Source organism: Hoplias malabaricus, chromosome 17, assembly GCF_029633855.1.
Source record: "Hoplias malabaricus isolate fHopMal1 chromosome 17, fHopMal1.hap1, whole genome shotgun sequence".
NCBI lineage: Eukaryota > Metazoa > Chordata > Actinopteri > Characiformes > Erythrinidae > Hoplias > Hoplias malabaricus.
In genome coordinates this window covers 18,750,184-18,775,503 of record NC_089816.1, presented here as the reverse complement: position 1 = coordinate 18,775,503, position 25,320 = coordinate 18,750,184, and the positions used below count along the sequence as shown (strand labels likewise).

General features: G+C 43.7%; 1 protein-coding gene and 1 long non-coding RNA gene across 8 annotated transcripts in view; both read right to left on the bottom strand.

The window, feature by feature from the left end:
- Window positions 1–25,320, bottom strand: part of rapgef2b (Rap guanine nucleotide exchange factor 2b) — a 159,486-nt gene that overhangs the window by 66,924 nt on the left and 67,242 nt on the right. For all 4 annotated transcript variants that reach the window (XM_066650085.1, XM_066650088.1, XM_066650087.1 and 1 more), the window contains exon 2: window positions 963–1,033. In XM_066650085.1, the coding sequence (XP_066506182.1) occupies window positions 963–1,033 (71 nt within the window). The remainder of the gene's footprint in view (window positions 1–962; window positions 1,034–25,320) is intronic.
- On the bottom strand, window positions 10,281–24,763 carry LOC136673826 (uncharacterized). 4 transcript variants are annotated; one of them, XR_010795968.1, is made up of 6 exons: window positions 23,985–24,763; window positions 21,370–22,915; window positions 20,906–21,007; window positions 18,175–18,276; window positions 15,925–16,019; window positions 10,281–11,421 (listed from the first exon to the last, which is right to left on the bottom strand). It is a non-coding gene; the product is annotated as an uncharacterized lncRNA (long non-coding RNA). The 4 variants fall into 4 exon arrangements; XR_010795969.1 differs by lacking the exon at window positions 15,925–16,019; XR_010795970.1 differs by lacking the exon at window positions 18,175–18,276.

Here is a 25,320-nt window from a genome sequence, read left to right as displayed (position 1 = left end):
TCAAAAGTAAGCGCCCAGCTACAATTTCACTCTTTGAAAGAACTTCAAGCTTTAAAGACTGGGAAAAGAGAATGGCCACACCAGCACTCACATTAGAGCCATGACTAAGACAAAACTCCCCCTTCCACCACAGCCCCCAGTCAGTTTCATTATCTGTGTCACTGAGTCTCCTGTAAGAAACACACATTTAACTGCTTCAGGCCAAAGAACTCAGAGAAAAGAAATTGTTTCCCCCTGTCCTTCATCCCATTAACATTCAATGATGGCACCTTGAAAACCCCCATCACCACAGAGAAAAGGAGGAGAAAACATGGGCGAGGGTCTTCTCCTGTCCACTTCCTGTCTCTTGCTGCTCTAAGGTCCCACATTCGTCCGGTCAGGACCAACCCTGGTACTAGACTTGACAGACTTAGTTTTCCGAATTGCAGTTATATGTTTCTTTAACCTAAACCTCTTCTGTCGAGAGAGGGCTTCATAACCAACACTTTTCTGCACTTTCAACACTGAGCACAAAAACCTATCACTCACATCTATGGTTCTACCCTTAGTTTGACCTCTCTACCAGGTGATTTACAAACCGTGCCTCTTTCAAAAACACAGCCACAGCTTTATTCATCCGCGAGGCAGAGTAAATCTCCTCATGACCGACAAGTTCACCAACTGCCAAAAGCACGTCTTCGCTTCGCAACAGTCGCTTCTGCCGCAGGAACACACCTAAAACCAAATGTTCGGCACTGGAGGAGGTTTTGCTGGACGCTAATGAACTGGATGGAGCGGACCCTGAGGTCCAGGACCAACTGTGGGACAACACTGAATCACTCCTCAGACTCCACCACATTTACAACACCACACTGAACAGGGACAGGAGAGAGGGCCCTCTGGTTGATAGGGGTCCCTCAGACTGGCCTCTGGGTCTTGATTGTTCTGGTGTGTGTATGTGTGTGAGAAAGAGACACTCTTACCTCAGCTGATGCTCCCTCAGGTTGGACAGAGCCTCCATCCCATGGAGATATGAGTATACGATCTCCAGATCCTGCAGGAGAGAAAACACACATCAGTGTCTGTTCGCACACACACACACACCTGTAACAGAACACAACACCACTGCTGGTCACTTTAAAATCTATTGATCATTGGTTTGTTTTTCTGATCAATTGTTTGTTTATAAATAAAGTGTGTAACAGTGAATTAAAGGGCTTTCACACATCTCTCACCCCATCAGAAGTCCACCAGGGAACACACATAGACCCCAGCCCAGCAGGGGGCGTACCCAGACGTGAGACAGCGATATCAGAGTGGTTCGTTTATCAGAAGAAAGCGCCACCCTGTGACTTTAGGGTTTATTCTCCATTTGTTTCATCAGGATTTTACAAACCCACCAGTCACCATCACACAAGTGCAGACCCATGGCACAGAGCACAGGAATATACCCATCTGTGTGTGTGTGTCTGCAGAAGCACTCATTGCCCTCTGTCCACACTGCAGCACTGGGTGGTTTTTGTGTTCATAAAGGCACACTGGATATCGGTGGAACAAAAGAGCATCTGTGCTCGCTTACACACACTCACACACACACCTCTCTCTGAATATCAATATTCTGATCTACACTCATCCTAGGGACCGACTCTGACCACTGCACCTCACATTCGCTTCTATTCCCTGGCCGTCCAACGCAGAGTGATAATCATATTAATAATATTAAAAACAATAATAATAATATTAATAATAATAATAATAAACATTATTTATGTAACATTTCTCAAACAGGTAATGCAACTCAAAGTAACAAAACATAAAAAAAGAAAAAAACAGCAACTTCCCAGTCTCAGCCTCAGTCTCAGTCTCGGTCCCAGTCTCAGTCTCGGTCTCAGTCTCAGTCTCAGTCTCGGTCTCGGTCTCGGTCTCGGTCTCGGTCTCGGTCCCAGTCCCGCTCTCAGTCCCAATCTCAGTCCCATTCTCAGCCCCAGTGCCAGTCTTAGCCCCGATCTCAGTCCCATTCTCAGCCACAGTCTCAGCCTGTGTCTCGATCCCAGTCCAGTCTCAGTCATTGTCCCAGTCCCAGTCTCAGAGCGGAGGAGCAGGTCCGGGGTCAGTCACAGACCCAGCCGGAACACACTGGGGGCAAAGTGGGCGGACAGTTCTCCAAACCTAAGAGTGAGTTTAAGGAGATGCAGCATTCTGCCACTAGGTGTCAGTGTTTGTTTGTGTGTGTGTGTGTTCTGAGGTCCAGAGAACCATGATAGAACTGTGGAACCTCATTTTTACATAACCACCCTCCCTTACTTAGTCCTTTGCTCACTCACTCCTTCACTCCCTTGCTCTGGAGAGAAGCAGTGCTGTGACCTGGGTTGTAATTGTATTCAGGAATGACCCGGAACACCAGCGTGAAGAGTTCTCCTGAGAACGGCACCACCCCAGGGAGAGCAAGGATGATAAAGGCAGACAATAACCCACTTCAGTAAAAGGACACTGGGCACAGATGGAGGTGTCACAGTAACCATGGCAACCATCCTGTTCCACACCCACGAGGAGACCACAAGGGGACGCTGTTCCCCAGGCGCTGGTCCAGAGAAAGTGGGCGTGAGCAGCAGATGGTTTTGGGGCTGAGAATGTTAGAGTGACATGTGACACTCTCAGAGAGATGTCCACACTTGTTACATCCTTTATTTACAACTTCACACACCCATGTACTCTCTCCAACCAATCAGCACACTCCATTTACTCCACTGTTTATTTCCTCCACTCTGTACAGTATGGTCAGTAGGGGGTGCAGTGCACGCATCGCTCCACCTCAAACTCCACCCACCCAGTGCAGCCATTGGCTCATGAACCAAGTCTCCACTTTCTCATTGTCTTCCTGCTGAAACGTCTGCACATTCTGACACTGCAACATCAGATCTGGCATTTTCAACGCTGCTCACTCCTCACAGCTCTCTGATCTCTCCTCACTGCTCACTCCTCACTCCTCTCTGCTAATTCTTCACTGCTCACTGCCCTCTGCTCACTCCTCACAGCTCTCTGCTCACTCCTCACAGCTCTCTGATCTCTCCTCACTGCTCACTCCTCTCTGCTCACAGCCCTCTGCTCCCTCCTCACTGCTCACAGCCCTCTGCTCCCTCCTCACAGCCCTCTGCTCACAGCATTCACTCCTTGACTCATTAGTTCACTCATTCATTCACTCACCCACACACGTCCCTTATCTGAACTTACTCCCAAGCAGTAACTCAGCGTACACTCAGTTCAGACACAAAGGCAAGTGTGTTCTGAGCTAAACACTCAGGTGTTTAATAAGATCAGGACCTAATGTATTTATATATGTGTGTGTGTGTGTATGTGTGCTCTCCATGTCCCATCTGCCCTGTGTCAAATCTCTACTGACACTCAGCCTAGGCCTCAGGGCTATTTTTAGCCTTCGCTGGACACAGAGAAGCAGGTGAAGTCTTTACACAGAGGGAAGGTTATCGTCAGGACACGCTGTCCCCCGCACACTGCTGAGTAAAAATGTGGACCATCATGGTCCTCTCCGTCTACAGAACGCAAAACTGCTTCTCTATCCCAGCCTCTGAACAATTTCACTGACGCTGATTATTTTTAACAAGCCCTGCTGGTCTGAACAGAGCCCCTCTCATTCACTCCTCCAGAGTGGGTGGGAAGGGTGTAGGAGTGAATGCCTGTCTTTATTAGCATAATGCTAGCTCCCCTGGGGGAGGGGGGGCATGGATTACACAACACAGAAACACACTATCCACTCAGAGACACTTCGGGAACTACACCTTTACCACAGCGCCCCCTATCCTCACGGCACAGGCCCAGCGCCTTCACCACCGCCGTGCGCTCAAACCTTTACCACACACACACCTTTTACTACTGAAACCTCCAGTCACACCACAGCAAACTTTCAGAAGCAGGGGAGACCTCCCTCTGAACAGGGACAGAGCAGCGAAAGGACGTTTCGCTAATGAGGATTAATCTGCTCCAGGGCTTTAGCACTAAAACAGTCCCACAGTTTCATTAAAGCCCTACAAACAAGATCAGAAACAAAGAGGAGAGAGAGAGAGAGAAAGAGAATTACATTCTATGAATGAATTAAAGAATGAATGAAAAGTAAACTTTAGAAACACTCCAGAACCAGGAGGAAGATCCATGACCTCATGAGCACAGTGTTCTGACTGGATGCCTGCCATCGTCCAACGCTGCGCTCACATGTCCATGCTGCTGCTGAGCCCAGAGAGCCAAACTCTACAGCTTCAGGGGCTCCATCACGTCATTAACGGCCTCTGAGAGTCTTTCAGCTCTAAACTGAAGCCTGGACCCACTGTGATGATGAAGTGAACAGATGAAAGCCAAGTGAAGCACACCACAGTCAGAAAGGAGGAGGTCTTTGTAAACAAGCCTCTGCAGTGGGGGGTTATGGACCTCTTAATCAGGTATTAATCAGTTCATGCTTAGAGCCACACACTCAGGCACAGGAAGGATTACCAGAGGCTACTCTCACAAACCTGATCCCAGACCAGCATGAGAGCTCTTGCTCAATTCCCAGGTTTTACAGCAGCTTTCTCAGAGCAGACCTCAGGTCAGAGCCCACGACCACCCCCACCCAACTGCACACAGCAAGGAATAAACGTCACAGAAGTGCTGGAGTTATTTCCCCTGCTATTTTCCACCACAAAAAATTCCTCTGACTCCTCCGCTGCATTTCACAAAGATGAATTCAGGGTGATTTACATCTCACCAGCCTTGACATTTCTGTAGCAGCGCTGGGGGATTGTGCTACAGCCAGAGCGTCTGCACACCACACTGGGCCCCTAACACACCCGAGGCATGACCTCGCGGCCTTCGGCCCTACACAGAGCCTTCAGACCCAGCTCTAAAGGGCAGGAGAACCACGAGGCTCTGTGTCCCTCACTATTGCTTCCAGAACATTTTCTGAAAGTGACGTAAAGAAGGAGAAACCCACTCTCAATGAGGAAAGGAGCATCAGAACCTTCCCCTGCATGACCGTCCTGGAGCGGTGGCATCACAACAAAAATATTAACTCTGAGGGATCTGAGCTTTAGATTAAAAACACCCCAATAATAAACGGAGAAAAGCTGCAAATAAGATTCAGCTTCAAACAGCAGACACTTGCCTTCTGCTCGAATTCACACTGAGCTTCATGCTGACGTCCACAGTTACACTCTCCAAACACATCCCTCACATCAGGTCTCACCCCCACCACCTCTCACACCACTGCCACCCACCCAAAAAGAGTCGATTTTAGCAGCTCATTCCTTCTGAACTCTCTCTCTCCAGAACCCAGACTCTCAGAGAATCCTCACTGGGAAACTCTGAGAGAGACTGGTGTCGTTGGTGGGATTCCAGTGTTTCATTTAGGAGCTCAGCAGATCACTCTCTAAAAGCCAAGCCCTATAATCACTGCCCAATAACATTCAACAAATCACACCCTCCCTAACCTTCCCTGGACACCCCCCACCTTTCCGTCCGAGGATCAGACACCCACCCAGCGAGCTCAGACCAGAAAGAGGCGAGGCAGATTACACTGGTGGGCGGAGCTGATTACACTGGTGATTAACCCTGCTCCAGCTCCGTCTCGTCACACGTCAACACTCACAGACCTCCACACGCCTCAGACATATTCAGAAATAAACCGTGGAAACAGAGAAAATTCAATAGTCACCAGCAGTCACTAAACCCTCAAGCTCTGGTCCGTCTCTGTTTTCTCACAGAAATAACACTCTCACTTATTTAACGATAACGTAGAAGCATCATAATGTAATAACAGCCCTTTAAACAGCAACAAATGTAATAAAAACTTATTAAAACTGCTCAGATATTGGAAAAAAGACTAAATATATATAAAGATCCGTAAATAAATGAAACATTAAAAACATAAAAATATTGTTTTAAACAAATCCACACAATTCTTCAGAACAGAGAGAGAGAACAGAGAACCCCAGAGAACAGAACAGAGAGAGAGAACACAATAAACACACAGCAGAAAATACTGGTCAGTAAACGTCACTGTGGACACGTCCATATTCTGCTGAATAAGACAATAATGTGGAGGCCAATGTGTCCCACTCCGTCTAACAAACGACGTTCCGGACCCTGTGGACAATGTTCCCGCGCCAAGAACATGGCCCGGACCCAAAGACCCCATCTCCACATTCAGCACAGAAACAGAAGACTGCTCTGAGGCTGAGGGCGAGCTGCAGGGCCAGAAATTAACCCCACGGCCCGGAGTGCCAAGAGAACTAACTGTTCTCTAACTGTCGCTCAGACACACGCTGTCACACACACACAAACACACACATACACACTGTCACTCACTCATACACACTGTCACACACAAACACACACACACACACACACACTCACTCACACACACAGTCACTCACACAGTCACTCACACAGTCACTCACACAGTCACTCACACAAACACACACACAGTCACTCACACAAACACACACACAGTCACTCACACAGTCACTCACACACAAACACACAGTCACTCACACACACACAGTCACTCACACACACACAGTCACTCACACACACACACTGTCACACACACACAAACACACTGTCACACACACACAAACACACTGTCACTCACACACAAACAAACTCACACACAGTATCACTCACTCACACACACAGTCACACACACACACACAAACTCACACAGTATCACTCACTCACACACACACACAGTCACAAACACTGTCACACACACACACACAAACACACTGTCACACACAAACACACTAACTCACACACACACTGTCACACACACACACACACAAACACTGTCACTCACACACTCAAACACACTGTCACAAATAAACACACTAACTCACACAGTCACTCACTCACTCACACACAAACACACTGTCACTCACAAACAAACACACACACACACACACTGTCACTCAGACACACACAGACACTGTCACTTAGACACAAACACATACACACACACACTGAAACTCACACACACGCACACACTAAGTCACACTCACACACACTGTCACTCACACACACACACACACACTGTCGCTCACTCACACACACACACACTGTCGCTCACTCACACACACACACTGTCGCTCACTCACACACACACACACACTGTCGCTCACTCTCACACGCACAGTCACTCGCGCACTCACATGCACAGTCGCTCGCTCACACACACGCACAGTCGCTCGCTCACACACACGCACAGTCGCTCACGCACTCACAAACACTGTCGCTCACGCACTCACACATACACACACTGTCGCTCACTCACACACACACACACACACACTGTCGCTCACTCACACACACACACACACACTGTCGCTCACTCACACACACACACTCTCGCTCACTCACACACACACACACACTGTCGCTCACTCACACACACACACACACACACACTGTCGCTCACACACACACACACACACACTGTCGCTCACACACACACACACACACACTCAGGTTAATGAGAAAGAGCTGAATCAAACCCAATTTTAAAAAAAAATCTAAAATCTCACTCACACACACGGTCGCTCACTCACTCACACACACGGTCGCTCACTCACTCACACACACGGTCGCTCACGCACTCACACACACGGTCGCTCACGCACTCACACACACGGTCGCTCACGCACTCACACACACGGTTGCTCGCTCACTCACACACACACACTGTCGCTCACTCACACACACACACACTGTCGCTCAATCACACACACACACACTGTCGCTCAATCACACACACACACTGTCGCTCACTCACACACACACACTGTCGCTCACTCACACACACACACTGTCGCTCACTCACACACACACACACACATTGTCGCTCACTCACACACACTGTCGCTCACTCACACACACTGTCGCTCACTCACACACACACACACTGTCGCTCACTCTCACACACACACACTGTCGCTCACTCACACACACACACACACTGTCGCTCACTCACACACTGTCGCTCACTCACACACTGTCGCTCACTCACACACACACAGACTGTCGCTCACTCACACACACACAGACTGTCGCTCACTCACACACACACAGACTGTCGCTCACTCACACACACACACACACTGTCGCTCACTCACACACACACACACTGTCGCTCACTCACTCACACACACACACACACTGTCGCTCACTCACAAACACACACACACACTGTCGCTTACTCACACACACTGTCGCTCACTCACACACACACACACTGTCGCTCACTCACACACACACACACACACAGTCGCTCACACACACACACACACACTGTCGCTCAATCACACACACACACACTGTCGCTCACTCACACACACACACTGTCGCTCACTCACACACACACACTGTCGCTCACTCACACGCACAGTCGCTCGCTCACACACACGCACATTCGCTCACGCACTCACACAACCTGTCGCTCACGCACTCACACACACACACACTGTCGCTCACTCACACACACACTGTCGCTCACTCTCACACACACTGTCGCTCACTCTCACACACACACACACAGTGTCGCTCACTCTCACACACACACACACACACACGTGTCGCTCACTCTCACACACACACGCACACTGTCGCTCACTCACACACACACACACTGTCGCTCACTCACACACACACTGTCGCTCACTCACACACACACACTGTCGCTCACTCACACACACACTGTCGCTCACTCACACACACACACTGTCGCTCACTCACACACACACACTGTCGCTCACTCACACACACACACACACACTGTCGCTCACACACACACACACTGTCGCTCTCTCACACACACACTGTCGCTCACTCACACACACACTGTCGCTCACTCACACACACACACACACACTGTCGCTCACTCACACACACACACACACTGTCGCTCACTCACACACACACTGTCGCTCACTCACACACACACACTGTTGCTCACTCACACACACTGTCGCTCACTCACACACACACACACTGTCGCTCACTCACACACACACACACTGTTGCTCACTCACACACACACACTGTCGCTCACTCACACACACACACTGTCGCTCACTCACACACACACAGTCGCTCACTCACACACACACACACTGTCGCTCTCACACACACACACACTGTCGCTCACTCACACACACACTGTCGCTCACTCACACACACACACACACTGTCGCTCACTCACACACACACTGTCGCTCACTCACACACACACACTGTCGCTCACTCACACACACACACACTGTCGCTCACTCACACACACAGTGCTCGCTCACACACACGCACAGTGCTCGCTCACACACACACACAGTCGCTCACGCACTCACGCACTGTCGCTCATGCACTCACACACACACACAATCGCTCACGCACTCACACACACACACACACACACAGTCGCTCACGCACTCACACACACACACACTGTCGCTCACTCTCACACACACACACAGTGTCGCTCACTCTCACACACACACACACACACACGTGTCGCTCACTCTCACACACACACACACACTGTCGCTCACTCACACACACACACACACACACACTGTCGCTCACTCACACACACACACTGTCGCTCACTCACACGCACACACACACACACTGTCGCTCACTCACACACACACACACACACACTGTCGCTCTCTCACACACACACACACTCAGGTTAATGAGAAAGAGCTGAATCAAACCCAATTAAAAAAAAAAAATCTAAAATCTCACTCACACACACACAATGTCGCTCATTCACTCACACACACGGTCGCTCACTCACTCACACACAAGGTCGCTCACGCACTCACACACACACTGTCGCTCACTCACACACACACACACTGTCACTCACTCACACACACACACACTGTCGCTCACTCACACACACACAGACACACTGTCGCTCACTCACACACACACACACACACACACTGTCGCTCACTCACACACACACACACACACACACTGTCGCTCACTCACACACACACACACACACTGTCGCTCACTCACACACACACACACACACTGTCGCTCACTCACACACACACAGACTGTCGCTCACTCACACACACACAGACTGTCGCTCACTCACACACACACACACACACACACGTGTCGCTCACTCTCACACACACACACACTGTCGCTCACTCACACACACACACAGTGTCGCTCACTCTCACACACACACACATACTTGTTTCTGTGCGTTGTGGGGGTCACCTGGAGGAATACTCACATTGTGGGGTCCACCCTTTCCCAAGGTGCTACAGACTTGAAAAAAATCATGCTTTGTCAAAATGCACTTGTGAATCTTAATATCACTTCAAATTATAAATATCTCAACAAAATTGATTCTGACCAGACGTCCTCGTGACTTGTGGGGACATTTCAGGTTTGGAGTATATTTGGGGACCAAATATTACACAAATCACCTGTTCTCATTCTTTGTGGGGACCAATTTCATTTTGAGAGAGAACAATGTGTAATCTATAATTAATGCAGAAAAACAACTAATCCAGGCCGATGCATTCGTTTAAAGATTAATTTATTAACCTTTAACGTTATTTGAACTAATTTGTTCTTTTATTAAACTCTGAAAAAGATAGGCACAGATGTGTACATACTGTAGAAGCAATGAAGTTAGCCAAAAACTGAGAGAATAAAACACAATATAAATAAATAATACCTTGAATAACTGATGAGCTTAGCTAGGCTAAAGAAAATTTAAAATCAATATGAACACACACAATATAAACTCAGAATAATTTACATGAGACAGTCCATCTATGATATTAACCAAGAACTCCATTACGAACACTGTACTTACACTCGCTGTCCATTATATTAGTTACTCTTACCATGTAGGAGCACTGCCATGTCTGATCCACTCATACCAGAGCAACACATTAATTGTTCTTGTGCAATGCATGGGACCTACACTACTGGACTGCTTGGTCCCTGGTTGGCTTTTCACTACCACAACCTCACCCCAAGAAATGTATCTGGAATCAAAACAAATCGCGCTAGGTGGGGGTCCTCTAGAGGTACTGCCCATTGAAGAACAGGGTGAAATCTGGTAAACAAAGCATGCAGCACAAGAAATGGACACTATTCTGTAAATGCTGAACTACAAAATGCTCCTACATTGTAAATGGAGCTGATGAAATGAACAGTGAGTATAGACACAAGGTGTTCGTAAAAAAAGTGCCTGGTCCAAGAGAACTTTGATCAAGTCTGAAAACAGAAACTTTAAAACAATATAAATCACATCACAGCATTGCAGAGACAGGTTTAAGAGCCCACTGTTCAGATGTATACAGTGAACAAACAGCTTTCCAGGAACTTTCCATCAACATGAGCTTCTCCACTCCATGGAATTCACTGGACCTAGGGAACAAAAAAAAATATATATATATATATATCAAAGGAAATTTTCCTATGCCTAAAATTTAATAAAAATTTTCCTCTTTTACCAACATCTTTTTTGGCACAAATTGCATGATTTAATAAGGCTGTTTTTCTTACAACATGCAAAAGAGAAAACAGACCTACATTGGCACTCAAAATGGTATCATGCCCCAAATTAGGATTATTAGCTATTTTTTTTGCAAAAAGTGATTAAAATAACAATTTAAATAGATAAAATTGTTTTCTCCCAATCCAACAAAAAATGCCCAAAATAACTACTGCCTCAGAATTATTAAACACCTTTTAAAACCCTTTGTGACAGGTGTAATTAATACTTAGTAGAGTACCTTTTTACCATTTCTTTATACTTGAGTGAATCCAAAACAGGTACGTTCATAAATATCATTCAATTACATGTTTCTTGATGGATTCCTGATATATGGTCACACTGCACGATTGTAGCCACGATTTTCTTGTCAAAGACTGTTTTAGGGGATCACGGGAACAACCCTTAGGTCACAGGCAAATCAACACTATCTCGATTGCTACGTGTGAACCGCTGAAAGATGTGATACAAGAGCTTGCCCAGAAATCGCTGATGCCATGCAAACAGCCAATAAATATCCAGTAGTATGAGACTTGTGACTGACAGTGAGCGAAGAGACAAGCTCCCATCAATGAGAATTTGAGGCATAGGCTGATGAGAAGAAGAACTACACTGTTGTCTGTGTTGTGTCTACTGGTCCTGTTCTGTATGTATTTTAAGATCTTTGTAATTACTGCATTGTTCTCTCTGCACTAATGTTCTGGAGTCAAATACGGAGTCAAAAAAGGGTAAAAAATTTTGAGTTTGTAAAACAATACTCACAAATGTAACAGACTTTGTAACTGTGTTTGAGCAACTACATACACGTTAAAATCCACAAATGTATACGTCAAATTTAAAACAACAACTACAATAATAATAACTTAAATTCACAGATGTGTAAAAAAGATTTGCATTTGTAAATGAAATGTTGTGAATGTGTGAATCAGTAAAATACTTAAAATGTGCAAGAGCAAACCTTTTTTAAAGATTCCAAATGTGACAGTGGGAATTTTTGAATGAGATGGAAAAAAACACACATTCGCCTTCTCTGCTGTGTGTGCGAATCTCTTTTTGCAGTTTCGAATTAAAGACCCTGTTTTGACGGCCAATTGATGGACCAATAGGAAAGCTTTAGCTGGACCAATCAGATCGCAAGGTTTGTTTAACCAATCGGATTTGTTGCTGTCAACCATAGCGCTTTTTCACCAAAAGAACTCTGGTTCTTGAACCAGTTCTGTTCCTGATTCTAGGAACATTGGTTCTTTCCAGTGAACCACCGCATTTCTACACATTTTGAGGGGAACCAGGAATACGTCATGAACGGAGACACTATGGCTGAGTTCAGAGGCATCCTGCTGACCTTGTGAACAGCGGAGAAACGTAACCAAGAGCCCAGAGCTTCAAATACAGCGTTATCGCCCAGTGGAGCTTGACAGGGTAATTCACAACGTTTCATATAAATAAATAATAGTAAAATAATATATAATATAATAAATAATAAATAAATAATAATAAAAAACAGGAACATGCCCCATTTTTATGCGTTTCTGGTGAAGTTAGGCGCAATGCCATGTGCGTTGATCAAATCCGCGGCTCTTGTTTACGTTTCTCTGCTGTCCGTAGAAACGCGGCGGTTCACGGACCTGAGTTCATTTTGTGGAAAAGCGCTATGGTTGACAGCAACAAATCAATGTTCCAATTGGTTAAACAAACCTCGCAATCTGCTTGGTCCAGCTAAAGATTTCCTATTGGTCCATCAATTGGCCGTCAAAACAGGGTCTTAAATCCGCATCTGCAAAAAGAGATTCGCAGAAGGAGAATGTGTGGATTTTTCCATCTCATTCAAAAATTCCCACTGTCACATTTGGAACTTTAAAAAGGTTTGCTCTTGCACATTTTAAACCGTTTGAGAAGTTACTGATTCACACATTCACAACATTTCATTTACAAATGCAAATCTTTTTTGCACATTTGTGAATTTAATTTATTATTGTAGTTGTTGTTTTAAATTTGTGCATTCCAATACATTTGTGGATTTTAGTTTTACGTGTATGTAGTTGCTCAAGCACAGTTAAAATTTTGTGTATGTAGTTGCTCTACGGCAATTACAAAGTCCATTACATTTGTGAGTATTGTTTTAAAATGCACCAGAGCAAACCTTTATGTTCCAAATGTGACAAAAAATGCACACATTCACCTTCTCTGCTGCTTGTGTAAATCTCTTTTCACAGTTGTGAATTTTTTACCCTGATTGGCCAACTGATACCAATAGGAAAGCTTTAGCTGTACCAATCATATAATGAGGTTTATTTAACCGATCAGAACATTGATTTGTTGCTGTCAATCACAGCGCTATTTCACCAAAAGAACTCTGGCTCCTAAACCGGTTCCATTCCTGATTCTTGGAACCTTGGTTCTTTCCAATGAACTGCTGTGTTTCTACATGTTTAAAGGGGAAACAGGTATACGTCATTAGCAGGGTAGTCGCTGTGCCTGAATACAGCGCCAGCACCAAAGACTGTTAGACTCATTGTTAGAGTCATTGTTTATTCTTCTATCATGAAGTCAGACCCGAGTGAGATATAATACTGTGTAAATGTTGCCGAGTTCAGAGCCGTCCTGCTGAGCTTGTGAACAGCAGAGAAACGTAACCGAGAGCTGCGGCTCTGACCAACACAAATGGAATCGCACACAAACAGCACCAGAAACAAAAAAACAGGGCGTGTTCCTGTTTTAATTCTTTTTATTTATTTATTTGAAACGTTGTAAATTACCCTGTCAAACTCCGCAGTGCAATAACGCTGCATTTGAAACTCAGCTGGGAACAAACTTTTCTGGGTCGCGAACCAGTTTGTGTAGATGGAAACATACCAAACGGTTACAAATTCACCTTGCGAACTGGAACCGTTCTGGTTCCTTTTTGGTGGAAATGCACTATCAGAGATACAATAGAGTAGGGGTCCCCAATTACTTTTCCTCAAGGGCCACATCCAACAAACATCGAAAGGCACGGTGTAATTCTCATATTTTTCCATACAGTCCTTTACAAGGTTTATTATTTCAGGTTAATATATTAAGTCTATGTAAATCGGTAGGCCTTACTAACTACAGTTATTTTATTTTACAAACACTTCAATGAGAGAAGTGATAGTGGCAGGTGGAAACGAGATACCTGAATTTTTGTATTTAAATTGTATCAGCAGCAAATTGCTAGAATGCAAACCCCAGCCTTGTACGTGTAACGGGACCAATGGCCTGATGTGGCAGCAAGTCCAGTTTATATTATTACATTTATTCAAACTAGGAACTATGACTAAACGTTAACTACATCAGTGGCATTGCCACAAATTGATCTTTGGGTGGGCCTGTGTAAAAGTGTGTGGGCACAATTATTCTTTCTATAATAATAAGCAGTGTGATTTATGAAATTGTAGGCTGCCAACTTTCTGAAACAAAATTTAGGGACACATTTATAGCTTTACTATTTTAAATACTTCACTAATTACAATTAGATCTAAAGTGAATGCATCTTATTGGTCTAAGTGGTCTAAAAGACAATATTATCCTTATTGCATTACCACAGTTAACTTATGTCCAGTAAAAATGTTATATCATTATTTTTAAACACATTTGCTGCTGATGTTTTACAGCTTACTGTCATGTCCTATACATAACATACAGTCTGCTTATTTAGGACTTCTGTATTTCTCTTATGTGAAATTATCTGACGTGATTATAGTAGTAGTAAACTTGTAGTTTCTTTAGGACATGGTGCTAACATTAGTTCTATCTAAAAGCAAAGTTGTAAAATCCCACTTTCTCAGCATGCGCCTGCTGCTCTTAGCTCCGCCACAAAACAAACCGCTGTAGGAAGGGGCTGAGACTCCATTGGCTGCAGAACTAAATGATGGACAGTTAATACAAGTGAGGACCAATGAGAAGCATGTTCTGTGGAGTACCTGCCCCTCCCTCTGGCTAAGGGAGACCTGCAGAGCTTCTGTCTGTTTCAAACTATAAGTTTTTACAGTCTAACCTCAAAACAATATAATAAATGGTGTCCTGTGTTGGTTCAATACCAAACACGGCTTTCAGTGTCCAAATATCGGACAAAGTTTGGGAACTGTACAGAACGTGGGTGGCAGGCACATGCAAGACCAGTAGAGATAGGTGTTATGGGATTTGTAGCCAAGTTTGCTGCATCCATGCATGTGAACTTCGATATCAGGTGCCGAAAACTATGGGCAGCTGTGGAGGAGTTACCAGAACCAGCTGAAAATCTAGTCAGCAGTTGTGGAAAAGAAAAAAAATACCTGCATATTGCAAAAATTCATATTACTTAGAGAAATACACTGTAACATAAACTGTAGTTCAGAAAATGTTGTCTGTATACTGACCTGTGAGTGTACTGCTATAGTAGGAGTGTCTCCCTAGAAGTGGTCCCTACGATGCTAGACCTGACAGTGTGTGTCACCAATACAAACTGAAAGAGCTGTATCAGAAAAGAAAATAATAACAAATTCAAACTCAACACTCAGTGACATCAGTCATGAGGTAACGTACACTGTAGTTCAGAAACGCTGTCTGTATATTGACCTGTGAGTGTACTGCGACGCTAGACCTGACAGTGTGTGTCACCAATACAACCTTAAAGAGGTGTGTCAGAAAAGAAAATAATAACAAATTCAAACTAGACCCTCAGTGACACCATTCATGAGGTAACATACACTGTAGTTCAGAAAAGCTGTCTGTATATTGACCTGTGAGTGTACTGCTGTAGTAGGAGTGTCTTCCTAGAAGTGGTCCCTACGACGCTAGACCTGACATTGTGTGTCACCAATACAACCTTAAAGCGCTGTGTCAGAAAAGAAAATAATAACAAATTCAAACTAGACCCTCAGTGACACCAGTCATGAGGTAACATACACTGTAGTTCAGAAAAGCTGTCTGTATATTGACCTGTGAGTGTACTGCTGTAGTAGGAGTGTCTTCCTAGAAGTGGTCCCTACGACGCAAGACCTGACAGTGTGTGTCACAAATAAAACCTTAAAGAGCTGTATCAGAAAAGAAAATAATAACAAATTCAAACTAGACCCCAGTGACACCAGTCATGAGGTAACATACACTGTAGTTCAGAAAAGCTGTCTGTATATTGACCTGTGAGTGTACTGCTTTAGTAGGAGTGTCTTCCTAGAAGTGGTCCCTACGACGCTAGACCTGACAGTGTGTGTCACCAATACAACCTTAAAGCGCTGTGTCAGAAAAGAAAATAATAACAAATTCAAACTAGACCCTCAGTGACATCAGTCATAAGGTAATGTACAGTGTAGTTCAGAAACGCTGTCTATATATTGACCTGTGAGTGTACTGCTATAGTAGGAGTGTCTCCCTAGAAGTGGTCCCTACGACGCTAGACCTGACAGTGTGTGTCACCAATACAACCTTAAAGAGCTGTATCAGAAAAGAAAATAATAACAAATTCAAACTAGAACCTCAGTGACATCAGTCATGAGGTAATGTACACTGTAGTTCAGATAAACTGTCTGTATATTGACCTGTGAGTGTACTGCTTTAGTAGGAGTGTCTCCCTAGAAGGGGACCCCACTATGCTAGACCTGACAGTGTGTGTCACTAATATAAGCTTAAAGAGCTGTGTCAGAAAAGAAAACAATAACAAATTCAAACTAGACCCTCGGTGATATCAGTCATGAGGTAATGTACAGTGTAGTTCAGATAAACTGTCTTTATATTGACCTGTGAGTGTACTGCTATAGTAGGTGTTTCTCCCTAAACGGGGACCCCACTATGCTAGACCTGACAGTGTGTGTCACTAATATAAGCTTAAAGCGCTGTGTCAGAAAAGAAAATAATAACAAATTCAAACTAAACCCTCAGTGACATCAGTCATGAGGTAATGTACACTGTAGTTCAGAAACGCTGTCTGTATATTGACCTGTGAGTGTACTGCTATAGTAGGAATGTCTCCCTAGAAGGGGACCCCTCTATGCTAGACCTGACAGTGTGTGTCACTAATATAAGCTTAAAGAGCTGTGTCAGAACAGAAAATAATAACAAATTCAAACTAGACCCTCAGTGACATCAGTCATGAGGTAACGTACACTGTAGTTCGGAAAAGCTGTCTGTATATTGAGATGTGAGTGTACTGCTATAGTAGGAGTTTCTCCCTAGAAGGGGACCCCTCTATGCCAGACTTGACAGTGTGTGTCATTAATATAAGCTTAAAGAGCTGTGTCAGAAAAGAAAATAATAACAAATTCAAACTAGACCCTCAGAGATATCAGTCATGAGGTAATGTACACTGTAGTTCAGATAAACTGTCTGTATATTGACCTGTGAGTGTACTGCTTTAGTAGGTGTGTCTCCCTAAACGGGGACCCCACTATGCTAGACCTGACAGTGTGTGTGTGCACATTTGACCAAAACCTTTTCAATAGTTCCATCCTGAGAGGGTCCCCACAACGTAAGGCCTGAGAGTGTGTGTAACCAGTACCATCCCTAAGGCCTCACCCAAAAGCAATGAACTATCATAATTTTGTGCCAGAGAAATTAACTTCAACTGACCACAGTGACCTGCCTCACTAAAACCTATTTCAGTGACTATATGGACATGAAACCTTTTTAAATACCTCCAAGTTAGAGGACGGAGCTCCAGCGCTGAGCACAGGACCGGAAGCTCAGTGGGTTTGTTCTACCATGTCCATCGTGTCAGCGGTGTCCTCTCATGCCTTCTACAGAGATTTCAAACAACAGTAAAACATTTCGGTGAACACCACACACAAATACATTAGTATTTAAAGTGCAATACATTTTACAACATGTTTAATCTCTCATCAGTTAAACAATTGCTGAGTCAAATTGACTTGACATGGATACACCATGGTATTAAAAAACGTAAGACACATTTGTCCTGACACAAGTAACAATTTCAGATTATACCACCAATACAACCGCCAATACAACCTGAAAGAGCTGAATCAGAAAAGTAAATAACCAATTTAAACTAGACCCTCAGTGACATCAGTCATAAGATAACGTACACTGTAGTTCAGAAACGCTGCCTGTATATTGACCTGTGAGTGTACTGCTATAGTAGGAATGTCTCCCTAGACGGGGACCCCTCTATGCTAGACCTGACAGTGTGTGTCACTAATATAAGCTTAAAGAGCTGTGTCAGAAAAGAAAATAATAACAAATTCAAACTAGACCCTCAGTGACATCAGTCATGAGGTAACGTACACTGTAGTTCAGAAAAGCTGTCTGTATATTGAGATGTGAGTGTACTGCTATAGTAGGAGTTTCTCCCTAGAAGGGGACCCCTCTATGCCAGACCTGACAGTGTGTGTCATTAATATAAGCTTAAAGAGCTGTGTCAGAAAAGAAAATAATAACAAATTCAAACTAGACCCTCAGTGACATCAGTCATGAGGTAATGTACACTGTAGTTCAGATAAACTGTCTGTATATTGACCTGTGAGTGTACTGCTTTAGTAGGTGTGTCTCCCTAAACGGGGACCCCACTAGGCAAGACCTGACAGTGTGTGTCACTAATATAAGCTTAAAGCGCTGTGTCAGAAAAGAAATTAATAACAAATTCAAACTAAACCCTCAGTGACATCAGTCACGAGGTAATGTACACTGTAGTTCAGATAAACTGTCTGTATATTGACCTGTGAGTGTATTGCTATAGTAGGAGTGTCTCCCTAGAAGGGGACCCCTCTATGCTAGACCTGACAATGTGTGTCACTAATATAAGCTTAAAGAGCTGTGTCAGAAAAGAAAATAATAACAAATTCAAACTAGACCCTCAGAGATATCAGTCATGAGTTAATGTACACTGTAGTTCAGATAAACTGTCTGTATATTGACCTGTGCGTGTACTGCTTTAGTAGGTGTTTCTCCCTAAACGGGGACCCCACTATGCAAGACCTGACAGTGTGTGTAACTAATATAAGCTTAAAGCGCTGTGTCAGAAAAGAAAACAATAACAAATTCAAACTAAACCCTCAGTGACATCAGTCATGAGGTAATGTACACTGTAGTTCAGATAAACTGTCTGTATATTGACCTGTGCGTGTACTGCTTTAGTAGGTGTTTCTCCCTAAACGGGGACCCCACTAGGCAAGACCTGACAGTGTGTGTCACTAATATAAGCTTAAAGCGCTGTGTCAGAAAAGAAAATAATAACAAATTCAAACTAAACCCTCAGTGACATCAGTCATGAGGTAATGTACAGTGCAGTTTAGAAACGCTGTCTGTATATTGACCTGTGAGTAGTGTACTGCTATAGTAGGAGTGTCTCCCTAGAAGGGGACCCCTCTATGCTAGACCTGACAGTGTGTGTCACTAATATAAGCTTAAAGAGCTGTGTCAGAAAAGAAAATAATAACAAATTCAAACTAGACCCTCAGTGACATCAGTCATGGGGTAATGTACACTGTAGTTCAGATAAACTGTCTGTATATTGACCTGTGCGTGTACTGCTTTAGTAGGTGTTTCTCCCTAAACGGGGACCCCACTATGCAAGACCTGACAGTGTGTGTAACTAATATAAGCTTAAAGCGCTGTGTCAGAAAAGAAAATAATAACAAATTCAAACTAAACCCTCAGTGACATCAGTCATGGGGTAATGTACAGTGCAGTTCAGAAACGCTGTCTGTATATTGACCTGTGAGTATACTGCTATAGTAGGAGTGTCTCCCTAGAAGGGGACCCCTCTATGCTAGACCTGACAGTGTGTGTCACTAATATAAGCTTAAAGAGGTGTGTCAGAAAAGAAAATAATAACAAATTCAAACTAGAACCTCAGTGACATCAGTCATGGGGTAATGTACACTGTAGTTCAGATAAACTGTCTGTATATTGACCTGTGCGTGTACTGCTTTAGTAGGTGTTTCTCCCTAAACGGGGACCCCACTATGCAAGACCTGAGTGTGTGTCACTAATATAAGCTTAAAGAGCTGTGTCAGAAAATAAAATAAAAACAAATTCAAACTAGACCCTCAGTGACATCAGTCATGGGGTAATGTACACTGTAGTTCAGATAAACTGTCTGTATATTGACCTGTGCGTGTACTGCTTTAGTAGGTGTTTCTCCCTAAACGGGGACCCCACTATGCTAGACCTGACAGTGTGTGTGTGCACATTTGACCAAAACCTTTTCAATAGTTCCGTCCTGAGAGGGTCCCCACAACGTACGACCTGAGTGTATGTGTAACCAGTACCATCTCTAAGGCCTCACCCAAAAGCAATGAACTATCACAATTTTGTACCAGAGAAATTAACTTCAACTGACCACAGTGACCTGCCTCACTAAAACCTATTTCAGTGACTATATGTATATGAAACCTTTTTAAATACCTCCAAGTCAGAGGACGGAGCTCCAGCGCTGAGCACAGGACCGGAAGCTCAGGGGGTTTGTTTTACCATGTCCATCATGTCAGCGGTGTCCTCTCATGCCTTCTACAGAGATTTCAAACAACAGTAAAACAGCCTACAGTTAATGAAATATCACAATTTAATATTAAACATTTGGTAACCACAAATGAGACTATCAGTGTAATTTAATGAATACACAATCTTTTATTTTAATCTACATATTATGCATAACCTAGCTTCAGTTGAAAAATTGAAAAACACATTAGCATTTAGCAGAAAATAAAAATAAAAAGCTTAATTTTACCAGTACTCCTTATATTACAAATAACTACTCTACAACTGCTTAAAGGCTGCTAATTTAAAACATTAAGTGAACTATACAGGCAAAAAAAAAAAAAAAAAAACATAATGCACAATTCTTGAAGAAAAGATTATACTAGATTTACCTTTATAGGTGTTTAGAGATACCTTCCAATACATTGGTGTTGATAGTGGCACTGATGACATTCTGTGCTGCTTCATCAAGTGCTTTCACTCTCCTCCGTCTCAATTGTACTGTCCTCCTGGAACTCACAATATGCGTAAATGTAGGCAGACAAATCATAACCTAGCCACTGAAATACATTGCATTGTAATGCTGGTCCCAAGCGTGTATACATAGGGAGGGTTGTGTCAGAAAGATTATCTTTTGTATAAACTATGTCAAATTAACAATGCAGATCACTAACAAGAGTTCCATATCGGATCAGAGAAGGCCCGGGTTAACAACGTCCACCATTGGGATTGTTTCCTGCCAGTGTACCAGTGGAAATTGGGATACTGTTGGTCACAGGAGAAGGAGAGGGGGAACAAGAGTTGAGAGACAAAATAAAGAAGAGGGTTAGGAAGGTGGAGGTGAGAGTGGAAACACTGAACGTTAGCACTATGACTGGTAAAAGGAGAGAGGTAGGTGATATGGTGGTAGAATTTGCCCCAAAAAATGCAAATGGCAGTAGTGAATATTTATTTTCAGAAGAAGGAAGAGCATAGGGTGACATTTAAGAGTGGAGGAAGGTCTACACATGTGGACTTTGTTTTATGCAGGCGAAGCAACCTGAAGTAATTTAGTGACTGTAAGGTGGTGGCAGGGGTAAAGTATAGCAAGGCAGCATCAGACGGTGGTAGTAGGTAGGATGTATTTGGAGGTGAAGAAAAGGAAGTGGGTGAGGGCTAAATCACAGATCAGATGGTGGACGTTAAAGTAAGAACAGTACGGTGTGTGATTCAGGGAGGAGGTGAGGCAGATGCTAGGTGGGGTGGACGAGGTGATGGACAGATGGGCAGAGACTGCAAAAGCAGTGAGGGAATCGGCTACAGGTACTGTGTTTGTCGTATGGACAGAGGAAGGAAGGGAGGAGACTTTGTGCTGGAATGAGGAGATCATGCAGGAAATCTTAAGAAGGAAGTGGTCGATAAAATAGAATTGGAATCTCAAGAGAGATGTCTAAAGAAATACAAAAAAATGCAGCATCAAGCAAACGGAGAAGTGACAAAGGCTAGGGAAAATGCACGTGAAAAGTTGTATGAGAATATGGATAGTGAGGTTAGAATAAAAGACATGTATGGACTGGCGAGATGAGAGAGGAACAGGATGTGAGGATGTACAGCATGTTAGGATGATAATGAATGTAGAAGGTATTGTGCAGACTAATGAAGAGATGATATTTGAAGGTGGAAGGAGTACTTTGAGGAACTGATGAATGTTTGTGAGGAGAATAGGGAGCATGTTAAGGTTAGTCTGGAGCTATGGAGGAACAGTAATTCATTCACTCACTTACTGTAAGTATACATCTAAATGTGAATAAACATTTCTCGTATTCTGAGCTTAGATGCAGATCAGTCGAGGGGTCAGTGCATTACTCTCCTTTTTCTCCTCCCAGATCTTTCCCTTTTCCTCTTTCCACCTGCCCAGGAACGGCTTCTGCCGTCTCCCTCTCCAAAATCTCTCTCTCCCTAAAAGTAAACAAATACAAACAAACCAAATGTTACAAGCAAGTCAGGCTTATAGTACACACCAAATGCTCACTGATTTTCAAATGAAGGAGTTGCAAATATAATCATAGGCTACACTGTCAAACACATTGTTTTAGATTTGCAGATTTTTAACATCTCAAAGCAATTTTACGTGATTTAAACTAATTACAAAAACCCACATATTGGCACTTTCTCAAGTGAATGCACTGAAAATACAGTTTTAATAAAACTCTGATTATATGATTCTAATAAAATATCACGTTTACTCTCAATATTAAACCTTTACAAATGAAGCGTCGCCTTAAACACTTGCCTCTAACTGGCCTCTATAATGTAAACAGCTGAAGTAACTGTCTCCAACATGCATTCATGGAAACAGAGTCCTTTAAAAACTTAATTTTACAAAAACAGCCGATTATTCTCTCTATAACCAGTATAACGTTAGTTAAAGCTCGAAAGCTGTTGTTAACGTCACATTTAAGAGCCTCTTTCTCTCTGCACTACTCACACACGGAAATATAGCCCTTTAAAACATTTGAAACAGATTAATAACTCCCATTCTCTCTATAAACACACAAATAAGACTAAAATAAGCATCACATTACCGAGTAAAGCCATATATTTAAGCACTTTTACGTGATTTAAAGTAATTACAAAAACCCACATATTGGCACTTTAATTTAACTTTCCGTCTGTCTTTCTCTCTCAAGTGAATGCACTGAAAATACAGTTTTAATAAAACTCTCTAACTGTCTCTCTGTCTCCAACACGCATTCATGGAAACAGAGTCCTTTAAAAACTTAATTTTACAAAACCAGCCGAATATTCTCTCTATATCCAGTATAGCGTTAGCTAAAGCACGAAAGCTTTTAACGTCACATTTCACGGGCCTCTTTCTCTCTGCACTACTCTCGCACGGAAATATAGCCCTTTAAAACATTTAAAACAGCTTAATAACTTCCATTCTCTCTATATACACACATAAATACGACTAAAATAAGCGTTACATTACAGAGTAAAGCCATATATTTAAGCAGTTGTTTATTACCTTTCAGCTCGTCCTGTGCACGGCCCGCAGACTCTTCGTGGAACAGAGGGATTATGGGAAGTGTAGTTCCTTTGTAGTTCCGAGTTGCTTTTCCTTCATTCAATGTAGAACGGTGAAAACTACAAACCGCCATTTTATATTCGCTTCCATTACACAGAGCCATTATCTTCAACCAAATGTTCGGCTGAGCTATTTTAATACATAAAGAGTGGACTATATTTACACGTATATGTATTTTACTGTTGAACGTGTCACCATTAAAGACTTTATAACGCTGATGTTTGAACTAAAAGTTTTAATTTAAACAATTTAATTCGCCTCCTCACTAACTTACAATATACTACACCAGGATTAATATTTTGTAACTAAATGTATGTCCATGTACATTTCTTGTTAAGATTATTTTCTATGTTTAAAAGACTAACTAGTTGTGTACGGTGTTTTATTTGTGTTTACCTTGGAGAAGGAGCCATTAATGCAGTGTTTAAAGGACCCTAGTTCATTTAATATGAGTCACTGTCAGTGTTGCGTAGACGCAGTAGTGAAGTGTGTACGGACCCCCACGATCTGTGTGTTCATGCAATACCACCGAGTGCCACCGGGGGCGTGGTGAGCAGAGTCACACACAGATGAGACACACGGCTGTCAGGTTTGTGTGAAGCATGGGGGCCAAAAAAAAAACTGCACCACCCATATCAGCATGGCCTCCTGAGTCAGCTGACCCATTTTGGCTGAAAACATTGTGGGGACCAGCAAACCGGTCCCCACCATGTTTTTGGTCCCCACACCGTGAGTGTGCTAACAGGTTGCGGACCCCACCATGTAATATAAACAAACACACACAGTGTCGCTCTCTCTCACACACACACGCACACTGTCGCTCACTCACACACACACTGTCGCTCACTCACACACACACACTGTCGCTCACTCACACACACACACACACACTGTCGCTCACTCACACACACACACACTGTCGCTCACTCACACACACACACTGTCGCTCACTCACACACACACACTGTCGCTCACTCACACACACACACTGTCGCTCACTCACACACACACACTGTCGCTCACTCACACACACACACAGTCGCTCACTCACACACACACACTGTCGCTCACACACACGCACAGTCGCTCGCTCACACACACGCACAGTCGCTCACGCACTCACGCACTGTTGCTCACGCACTCACGCACTGTCGCTCACGCACTCACACACACACACAATCGCTCACGCACTCACACACACACACACACACACACAGTCGCTCACGCACTCACACACACACACACTGTCGCTCACTCTCACACACACACACAGTGT